Here is an 11553-nt window from a genome sequence, read left to right as displayed (position 1 = left end):
GCCTGAGTGTTGGTGTGAACATTTTCTCTCAAATTGTCCCAGAACTTGTAATATCTCACAACATCATTTAAGATCACCTGTAAAGCCGCGTTTTGTACAGTGATGTAAAATCATACGTGTTCGTGTACCACAAAGTTAGTGAGCGGCCCTGAGAGAGTCTGTGTTGAAATATAAGAACTGAAAAATGTGATTTAATTCAAAAGTTTCCGCTCCAGAAAAACACGATGCGGTGCGTTTGAACTGTTCAGATTAAAGTTCCAGCAGTGAGTCAAATGCTGAGTGGTCTCGTGATTAATGTAGGATGAGGAAGCGGCGATCATGTTCATTGTTCTGTTTTGTGTCCAGTCTTTACTGGTATCGATCCACATCAGACGATCTTACTGCTGTTTGTTCCTTTGTATCTGAAGTCCGGCATGTTCCACATCCTCTGTGCCATCTCCCTCTCCATCCCTCTTTCCACATCCTCCGACACTGTTTTGAGGTCGCTTAACCCCCCCCCTTCAGCCGCAGCTGAGGTCAGGCCCACTGTGCTTCCAAAAGGGTTGATCTTGATCCGGGACCTGAAGTTCATGAGAGATAAACTCATAGCGCGTTTGTTGTTCCATTGGCGAGCGAGCCGCTGTGCCTCCTGCTCCTCCTTCATGTGATACAGAGCCTCCAGGAGAACTGAGCGGAACAGACAAGACACCTCCTGCACGTCAGGCTCGTTGGCCTGCATGACCTCCCTGAACCTGCAGAGGGTCAGAAAAAGAAGGCAGCTTGTATGGTTTAATGTTTGTCAGCCAGTTTAGAAAACCAGAAGACAAAGTGGGATTTATTATTTTATTTTTTTGCTATTATTTATATTTACATTTCACTGTCCTTGTTTGTGATGTGTAGGATTTGGCTCCATCTATTGGTGAGGTTGTATATTGCATTCTGCCATTGCTTGTCACAATTTTGTTTCCCTTTATGTTTTCACTTCTTTATTGACAGGAATTCATGTTATTTTGCCTTTTCTTGTAATAAACTGTATAATATTCTATTTCACAAAAATCATGGTTCTCAAACTGGTGCTGATGTATACCAGGTACCATTTAAAGATTTTTTTTCTTTTTAATTAGAATAAGACAGTTTCTCTCCATTGTGCCATTTTTAATTTGGAGATTTACAAGATGATATAGCGGTTACTGTTTTTGAGTTGTGGAAGGATCAGACTCATTCATCGATTGTCATTTTTCTTTCTATGTAGGTGTAGCGAGCGCCTTGCATGGCAACACCCTGACATCGGCGTGTGAGTGCGTCTGGGTGAATGTGAGTCACAATTGTAAAGCGCTTTGAGCTTCTGATGCAGATGAAAAAGCGCTATACCAATGCTTTCCATTTTACCATGTGCTCCCTTGCTACATTTTACAGGATGCATTCTAGGCTTTTTCAAAGCCTATGAATACATCATATCCCAGTTAGTTTGTTTTTTACACTGCAAAACTCTGAAAACAATCAAAAAAGTTGCTTTAAATGCTGCCTAGCTGTCCATTCATTCATTCTTTTCATTAAAGACTGAAAAGATCAACTTAACAGGATGTAAAGAGCCACTTATAGTTCCATCATCTTGTGATAGGTTTTGAAGATTCATTACATATCTGCTTCAAAATTAAGACTACAGTTGGTGCAAAAATCTGACTGAGGGGAAATTTGCAGCAGGATGCCGCCTCACTTCAGTCAGACCAGGCCGCAGCATGCATTCCATGTTACCATGTGCTCCCTTGCTACATTTTACAGGATGCATTCTAGGCTTTTTCAAAGCCTACGAATACATCATCAATCAATTTTATTTATATAGCGCCAAATCACAACAAACAGTTGCCCCAAGGCGCTTTATATTGTAAGGCAAGGCCATACAATAATTACGTAAAAACCCCAACGGTCAAAACGACCCCCTGTGAGCAAGCACTTGGCGACAGTGGGAAGGAAAAACTCCCTTTGGTGTCTGTCTGTCTCCCTGATCCAAATCAGGAGCTGGTTCCAGAGGAGAGGAGCCTGAAAGCTGAAGGCTCTGCCTCCCATTTTACTCTTACAAACCCTAGGAACTACAAGTAAGCCTGCAGTCTGACAGCGAAGTGCTCTATTGGGGTGATATGGTACTATGAGGTCCCTAATATAAGATGGGACCTGATTATTCAAAACCTTGTAAGTAAGAAGAAGAATTTTAAATTCTATTCTAGAATTAACAGGAAATCGAATGAAGAGAGGCCAATATGGGTGAGATATGCTCTCTCCTTCTAGTCCCCGTCAGTACTCTAGCTGCAGCATTTTGAATTAACTGAAGGCTTTTCAGGGAATTTTTAGGACAACCTGATAATAATGAATTACAATAGTCCAGCCTAGAGGAAATAAATGCATGAATTAGTTTTTCAGCATCGCTCTGAGACAAGACCTTTCTAATTTTAGAGATATTGCGTAAATGCAAAAAAGCAGTCCTACATATTTGTTTAATATGCGCTTTGAATGACATATCCTGATCAAAAATGACTCCAAGATTTCTCACAGTATTACTAGAGGTCAGGGTAATGCCATCCAGAGTAAGGATCTGGTTAGACACCATGTTTCTAAGATTTGTGGGGCCAAGTACAATAACTTCAGTTTTATCTGAGTTTAAAAGCAGGAAATTAGAGGTCATCCATGTCTTTATGTCTGTAAGACAATCCTGCAGTTTAGCTAATTGGTGTGTGTCCTCTGGCTTCATGGATAGATAAAGCTGGGTATCATCTGCGTAACAATGAAAATTTAAGCAATGCCGTCTAATAATACTGCCTAAGGGAAGCATGTATAAAGTGAATAAAATTGGTCCTAGCACAGAACCTTGCGGAACTCCATAATTAACCTTAGTCTGTGAAGAAGATTCCCCATTTACATGAACAAATTGTAATCTATTAGATAAATATGATTCAAACCACCGCAGCGCAGTGCCTTTAATACCTAGGGCATGTTCTAATCTCTGTAATAAAATTTTATGGTCAACAGTATCAAAAGCAGCACTGAGGTCTAACAGAACAAGCACAGAGATGAGTCCACTGTCTGAGGCCATAAGAAGATAATTTGTAACCTTCACTAATGCTGTTTCTGTGCTATGATGAATTCTAAAACCTGGCTGAAACTCTTCAAATAGACCATTCCTCTGCAGATGATCAGTTAGCTGTTTTACAACTACCCTTTCAAGAATTTTTGAGAGAAAAGGAAGGTTGGAGATTGGCCTATAATTATCTAAGATAGCTGGGTCAAGTGATGGCTTTTTAAGTAATGGTTTAATTACTGCCACCTTAAAAGCCTGTGGTACATAGCCAACTAATAAAGATAGATTGATCATATTTAAGATCGAAGCATTAAATAATGGTAGGGCTTCCTTGAGCAGCCTGGTAGGAATGGGGTCTAATAGACATGTTGATGGTTTGGATGAAGTAACTAATGAAAATAACTCAGACAGAACAATCTGAGAGAAAGAGTCTAACCAAATACCGGCATCACTGAAAGCAGCCAAAGATAACGATACGTCTTTGGGATGGTTATGAGTAATTATTTCTCTAATAGTTAAAATTTTATTAGCAAAGAAAGTCATGAAGTCATTACTAGTTAAAGTTAAAGGAATACTTGGCTCAATAGAGCTCTGACTCTTTGTCAGCCTGGCTACAGTGCTGAAAAGAAACCTGGGGTTGTTCTTATTTTCTTCAATTAGTGATGAGTAGTAAGATGTCCTAGCTTTACGGAGGGCTTTTTTATAGAGCAACAGACTCTTTTTCCAGGCTAAGTGAAGATCTTCTAAATTAGTGAGATGCCATTTCCTCTCCAACTTACGGGTTATCTGCTTTAAGCTGCGAGTTTGTGAGTTATACCACGGAGTCAAGTACTTCTGATTTAAAGCTCTCTTTTTCAGAGGAGCTACAGCATCCAAAGTTGTCTTCAATGAGGATGTAAAAACTATTGATGAGATACTCTATCTCACTTACAGAGTTTAGGTAGCTACTCTGCACTGTGTTGGTAAATGGCATTAGAGAACATAAAGAAGGAATCATATCCTTAAACCTAGTTACAGCGCTTTCTGAAAGACTTCTAGTGTAATGAAACTTATTCCCCACTGCTGGGTAGTCCATCAGAGTAAATGTAAATGTTATTAAGAAATGATCAGACAGAAGGGAGTTTTCAGGGAATACTGTTAAGTCTTCAATTTCCATACCATAAGTCAGAACAAGATCTAAGATATGATTAAAGTGGTGGGTGGACTCATTTACATTTTGAGCAAAGCCAATTGAGTCTAATAATAGATTAAATGCAGTGTTGAGGCTGTCATTCTCAGCATCTGTGTGGATGTTAAAATCGCCCACTATAATTATCTTATCTGAGCTAAGCACTAAGTCAGACAAAAGGTCTGAAAATTCACAGAGAAACTCACAGTAACGACCAGGTGGACGATAGATAATAACAAATAAAACTGGTTTTTGGGACTTCCAATTTGGATGGACAAGACTAAGAGTCAAGCTTGCAAATGAATTAAAGCTCTGCCTGGGTTTTTGATTAATTAATAAGCTGGAATGGAAGATTCTGGCAGTTAGTGTGACTCGGGGGGTGTTGACTCATTTAAACTAACATATTCATCCTGCTGTAACCAGGTTTCTGTAAGGCAGAATAAATCAATATGTTGATCAATTATTATATCATTTACCAACAGGGACTTAGAAGAGAGAGACCTAATGTTTAATAGACCACATTTAACTGTTTTAGTCTGTGGTGCAGTTGAAGGTGCTATATTATTTTTTGTTTTTGAATTTTTATGCTTAAATAGATTTTTACTGGTTGTTGGTGGTCTGGGAGCAGGCACCGTCTCTACAGGGATGGGGTAATGAGGGGATGGCAGGGGGAGAGAAGCTGCAGAGAGGTGTGTAAGACTACAACTCTGCTTCCTGGTCCCAACCCTGGATAGTCACATCATATCCCAGTTAGTTTGTTTTTTACACTGCAAAACTCTGAAAACAATCAAAAAAGTTGCTTTAAATGCTGCCTAGCTGTCCATTCATTCATTCTTTTCATTAAAGACTGAAAAGATCAACTTAACAGGATGTAAAGAGCCACTTATAGTTCCATCATCTTGTGATAGGTTTTGAAGATTCATTACATATCTGCTTCAAAATTAAGACTACAGTTGGTGCAAAAATCTGACTGAGGGGAAATTTGCAGCAGGATGCCGCCTCACTTCAGTAAGACCAGGCCGCAGCAGGATGGTGGCACTTTGGAACAGAGCTCCTCCAGGCCCAGCCGCTCCCCAGTGCTGATGTTGAAGGAGGAGCGAGGAGTGCTGGCCAGCCAGCTGTAGTCCACTCCTGTCTTGAGACGCCGGTACTCATTCTCCCTCTCTCTCTGCTGCCTCTCTGCGTCCTTCAGCTGCCAGCTGAACTCCAGCATCAGGGTGTCTGTGACTACATCAGCCGGATCCCGACGGGGGCGCCGGGAATAAGGCTCGTTCCAACTGAACCAGGAGGCCATGATCTTTCCTGCTGAGGGAAATGCAAAGCAAAAGCGTGACGTGCCTGAGAATGTCGAGATCAATATACAGTGCATCTGGAAAGTATTCACAGCGCTTCCCTTTTTCCACATTTTACGTTACAGCCTTATTCCAGAATGGATGAAGTTCATTTGTCCCCCTCAAAATTCTACTCACAACACCCCATAATGACAACATGAAAAAGGTTTTTCTTTTTTTAATTTTGCAAATTTATTAAAAAATAAAAATAAAAGTAATTACAGCCTCAAGTCTTCTTGACTATGATGCCACAAGCATGGCGCACCTATCTTTGGGCAGTTTTGCCCATTCCTCTTTGCAGCACCTCGAGCTCCCTCAGGTTGGATGGGGAGCGTCGGTGCACAGCTGTTTTCAGAGCTCTCCAGAGATATTCAATCATATTCAGGTCTCGGCCACTCAAAGAAATTCACAGAGTTGTCCTGAAGCCACTCCTTTGATATCTTGGCTGTGTCCTTAGGGTCATTGACCTGCTGAAAAATGAACTGTCGCCCCAGTCAGAGATCAAGAGCGCTCTGGAGCAGGTTTTCGTCAAGGATGTCCCTGTACATTGCTGCATTCATCTTTCCCTCAATCCTGACTAGTCTCCCAGTTCCTGCCTCTGAAAACATCTCCACAGCATGATGCTGCCACCACCATGCTTCACTGTATGGATGGTGCCTGGTTGCCTCCAAACATGACGCCTGGCATTCACACCAAAGTGTTCAATCTTTGTCATCAGACCAGAGAATTTTGTTTCTCATAGTCTGAGAGTTCTTCAGCTGCCTTTTGTCAAACTCCAGGTGAGCTGCCATGTGCCTTTTACTAAGGAGTGGCTTCCGTCTGCTAACTCTACCATACAGGCATCATTGGTGGATTGCTGCAGAGATGGTTGTCCTTCTGGAAAGTTTTCCTCTCCCCACAGAGGAATGCTAGAGCTCTGACAGAGTGACCATCAGGTTCTTGCTCACCTCCCTGACTAAGGTCCTTCTCCCCGATTGCTCATTTTAGACAGGTGGCCAGCTCTAAGAAGAGTCCTGGTGCATCTGAACTTCTTACATTTACGGATGATGGAGGCCACTGTGCTCATTGGGACCTTCAAAGCAGCAGAAATGTTTCTGTATCCTTCCCCAGATTTGTGCCTTGAGACAATCCTGTCTACAGACAATTCCTTTGACTTCATGCTTGATTTGTGCTCTGACATGCACTGTCAACTGTGGGACCTTATATGTAGACAGGTGTGTGTCTTTCCAAATCATGTTCAATCAGATGAATTTACCCCAGGTGGACTCCAGTTAAGCTGTAGAAACATCTCAAAGATGATCAGTGGAAACAGGATGCACCTAAGCTCAATTTTGAGCTTCATGGCAAAGGCTGTGAATATTTATGTATGTGATTTCTTATGTTTTTATTATTAATAAGAATCTCAAGTAAATGTTTTTTACATTGTCATTATGGGGTATTGTGTGTAGAATTTTGAGGAAAAGAAATAATTTCATCCATTTTGGAATAAGGCTGTAACAACAAAATGTGGAAAAAGTGAAGCCATGTGAATACCGGATGTGCTGTATATTGACAGATAACAGTGTCAGATTCCAAATACAACACCTCACAGCAACTCCAGAATTTTAATCTGATTATTGTTCAGCCGTAGTGGGCACAGTTCCGCGAACTGCTAATTAGCAAAGCTAACTTTTTCATTAGCAGATTAGCTTTTCAGCTAACTTTGAAAACCATCAGAGGACGAATTAGCTTCTGCTAAATTTAGTTCAGCTAACTTTCACTCCACTAGCATTTGTTTACTGGTATAGTGAGAATGGTCAAAAACATTTATAAACCCTAAAATTACACGTTAGTTCCTGTCTGTTATGTGTTTTGGAACAGTCAGGCTGCTGTGGGGAGTCAGCCCTTCCCCAGCAAAACCTGCCAGCTGGGGGGGAAAGTGTCATTTACTTTCCACATATAACAACACAGACGGTGGCGGGAGACATCAAAAGTAAGGTACTTTACACTCATGGTTTCATTTATAAACAAAACTAATTCCAGACAGTTTATCAACATTAACGGCAACTCTGTCGTTTTTACAAAGTGAAAATATCACGCATATCTTTTAAAGTAATGTGCTAATTCTGAAAGTTTGAGTGTTAAACACCACACGTGCCAAAAGGCATTATGGGAAATGAGTCTCCTCTCATCACTCGCCCCCTGACCCCGTCAAAATGCATAAAACACTCCCATCCAGTAGATGGGACTAAGGGGACTTCAAGCTTGAATAAATTACCAAAAGACCATAGAGAGAGTTAAAGACATCCTGACTTGTGTTTAGCCGGACAACCGGCCCTGAATTGGGCCAGATACTGGCCTCTTTCTCCTAGCCTTTGATTGGTTGGCAGCCCACACATTGACGTCAGCCTATGCATCAGTCTCACGTTGCTGTGGCACTAGCTCTGCTCTCCTATTGGTCGTTTAGGAGAGGGAATTCCAGTGCTGCTCTGTTATTGGTCGTTTTGTGCCAAAATGGTGGCCAGTATCAGCCCAGTTCATAGCTGGGCCGGTTGTCGGGCTAATTTGTATTCTTTGACAACACAAGTCAGAATGGATACATTAACATTTCAAAGTATGGAGTTGATTACAAGTATTGTTGTTGTTGTTGTTGGTTTTTTTTTGTCCATTGAAACAACAGTATGATATTTAAAGAGGTGCTGATGTAAATGGAGGCCATAATTAGGCTGAAAAATAAGTAAATAAAAAAAAATTTGTGGACTAATTTGGTGCATTCTTATAAAGGCAGATTGCACTGGAGAGCTAAGCAACACCAAAAAGGCCCTGAAGACAGAATTCTGTCCTTGGTGGAGAAAAACCCCCTTCAAAACATCTAACCAAGTCAAGAACCCTCTAGATACGGTCAAGAGACGCCTTCATGAATGTAAATACAGAGAGTTTATAGCAATGCACAAAAAAGAAGGGCCTCTGTTGTCATTGTACATTCAAATTTTTACGTACAGTAATGTTCAGAATAATAGTAGTGCTGTGTGACTAAAAAGATGAATCCAGGTTTTGAGTATATTTCTTATTGTTACATGGGAAACAAGGTACCGGTAGATTCAGTAGATTCTCACAAATCCAACAAGACCAAGCATTCATGATATGCACACTCTTAAGGCTATGAAATTGGGCTATTAATAAAAAAAAGTAGAAAAGGGGGTGTTCACAATAATAGTAGTGTGGCATTCAGTCGTCAATTTTGTGGAACAAACAGGTGTGAATCAGGTGTCCCCTATTTAAGGATGAAGCCAGCACCTGTTGAACATGCTTTTCTCTTTGAAAGCCTGAGGAAAATGGGATGTTCAAGACATTGTTCAGAAGAACAGCGTAGTTTGATTAAAAAGTTGATTGGAGAGGGGAAAACTTATACGCAGGTGCAAAAAATTATAGGCTGTTCATCTACAATGATCTCCAATGCTTTAAAATGGACAAAAAAAAAAAAAAAAAAAAACAGACGCGTGGAAGAAAACAGAAAACAACCATCAAAATGGATAGAAGAATAACCAGAATGGCAAAGGCTCACCCATTGATCAGCGCCAGGATGATCAAAGACAGTCTGGAGTTACCTGTACGTGCTGTGACAGTTAGAAGACGCCTGTGTGAAGCTAATTTATTTGCAAGAATCCCCCGCAAAGTCCCTCTGTTAAATAAAAGACATGTGCAGAAGAGGTTACAATTTGCCAAAGAACACATCAACTGGCCTAAAGAGAAATGGAGGAATATTTTGTGGACCGATGAGAGTAAAACTGTTCTTTTTGGGTCCAAGGGCTGCAGACAGTTTGTGAGACGACCCCCAAACTCTAAATTCAAGCCACAGTTCACAGTGAAGACAGTGAAGCATGGTGGTGCAAGCATCATGATATGGGCATGTTTCTCCTACTATGGTGTTGGGCCTATATATCGTATAGCAGGTATCATGGATCAGTTTTGATATGTCAAAATACTTGAAGAGGTCATGTTGCCTTATGCTGAAGAGGACATGCCCTTGAAATAGGTGTTTCAACAAGACAATGACCCCAAGCACACTAGTAAACAAGCAAAATCTTGGTTCCAAACCAACAAAATTAATGCCTCGCAGATGTGAAGAAATCATGAAAAACTGTGGTTATACAACTAAATACTAGTTTAGTGATTCACAGGATTGCTAAAAAAAAAGCAGTTTGAATATAATAGTTTTGAGTTTGTAGCGTCAACAGCAGATGCTACTATTATTGTGAACACCCCCTTTTCTACTTTTTTTTTTACTAATAGCCCAATTTCATAGACTTAAGAGTGTGCATATCATGAATGCTTGGTCTTGTTGGATTTGTGAGAATCTACTGAATCTACTGGTACCTTGTTTCCCATGTAACAATAAGAAATATACTCAAAACCTGGATTAATCTTTTTAGTCACATAGCACTACTATTATTCTGAACACTACTGTATGTGTCCTTGTGTGGCGTACACGGATACAAACAATGAAATTTGTCCTCTGGATTTAACCCCTCCAAAGACACGATCCAACCATTAGCTGTTCCTCCATCTGGTTGTGTGTGTCCTGAGGGTCTTATACTTTTAGCCCGATGGAAGAGAGACAAACCATTTGTGTCCCAGGTGGGTAGAGTCCTTGATAATGTTACTAAGGTTCTTACATAGGTGGCCAGATTTGGGACCTTGGTTCCCACAATCTTTTGTGCAGACTTAACTATCGGGGCCAAGCCTCTCCGATTCTCTTCAGTGCAGCTGAGGTACCACAGTGTGACGCAGTAACACTCTTCTGTTTTGTAACTGTCCTTGTCATCTCGCCTAAATCCCAAGGTTGTCCACCTGAGGGTTCCAGTCCATGCTTGATACCTGACTCTACTGACATTCTGGATTTGTTCTGATGCCATAAGTCCAACAGAACAGATGCACTAAAAAAAGCTTTTGCAACAAAAAGTAAAATCTGAAACTAAACCACTGCCCTCAACAGTGTGCCGGCGAGCTACACACTCAAGAACCGTGAATCCATGATGCATCTGTGTGACAAAATTAGTGATGTAACAACCTGTTGTTTCAGGAACGTAGAAATTTAACACGCAACAAAAGATAAACATCATCAAGAGAACAGATTGCGCATAGATAGATGATATATACCCCTGTGTCAGATTTGACCCCATACTGTTTAGGTGAGATAAAGAGTTTGCAGATTTATTCTTGATTTGAAAAGTCGAATTAAATCGACTCTGCAGCTTCATTTCATTTCATAATAATAAATGCCCCACAACTTTCTGGACAATCAAACTTTTCATCGATTTTTTTTTTCCATCCATTAAATCATCACTGATCGCTGCCTTCAACAGAGATCCAGCTCACTGCTGATACTGTCAAAGCAGAATGTGAAATAAAAGCAGAACAAAAGCTTCGTATTACCTCCTCCTCCTCCTTGTTCTTTGTCTTTTTCTGTTTCTTCAGTTTTGTTGTGGAGTCCACAAGAAACAAAATCACCGAAAAGCAGAATCTGAAAAATCTGAAATCAGACAGACGGATGCTGAAGAGAGAACAGACAGCTGAAGAAAGAAGAAGCACTCCCCTTCACTCCTCTCCTCCCTCCTCTTCCTCCTCCTCCTCTGGCCTGCCTTGACTTGTTTCTGGAGGTTGGGGGGCACCACCGCCTGGTTCGCGGCCCTTCGATTAAGTGCTTATGTAGCATTTGAGCGCTTACTCGTTGCCATAGCGACCCCTCCTAAGCCTATTTGTCGACAGTTAAGCTCCATCGGCTGAAAAGCAGCCCGAGAGGAGGATGGAGAGGAGGCGAGTGAGATCAATCAAAGAGACACAATGTAGATGGGGAGGGATGGGGGGTGGGGGGGGGTGGGGGGTCAGCTGAGAGAGCAGCATCTGTGTCAATTATCTTCATTCAGATAATGATGCAGGACACTGAAGCATGGATTATGGCAGGGTTCAAAGGGCGCCTCATGGCTGGAAGTGTTCGTTCAGATGCAGATACAAAGAGACGG

The 11553-nt window shown here is 41.2% G+C and overlaps 1 protein-coding gene across 1 annotated transcript; it reads right to left on the bottom strand.

Moving 5' to 3' along the window:
- Positions 1–347: 347 nt before the first annotated feature.
- LOC117503498 (protein RD3-like) lies at positions 348–11319 on the bottom strand. The gene is made up of 3 exons (XM_034162745.1): positions 10967–11319; positions 5225–5525; positions 348–731 (listed from the first exon to the last, which is right to left on the bottom strand). The coding sequence occupies exons 2-3, from the start codon at positions 5512–5514 to the stop codon at positions 368–370; spliced, it is 654 nt and encodes a 217-aa protein (XP_034018636.1). The 5' UTR covers positions 5515–5525; positions 10967–11319; the 3' UTR covers positions 348–367.
- Between the last annotated feature and the right edge of the window lie 234 nt (positions 11320–11553).

Source organism: Thalassophryne amazonica, chromosome 21 (genome assembly GCF_902500255.1).
Source record: "Thalassophryne amazonica chromosome 21, fThaAma1.1, whole genome shotgun sequence".
In the NCBI taxonomy this organism is placed as follows: domain Eukaryota; kingdom Metazoa; phylum Chordata; class Actinopteri; order Batrachoidiformes; family Batrachoididae; genus Thalassophryne; species Thalassophryne amazonica.
This window is presented reverse-complemented; position numbering and strand designations above follow the sequence as displayed.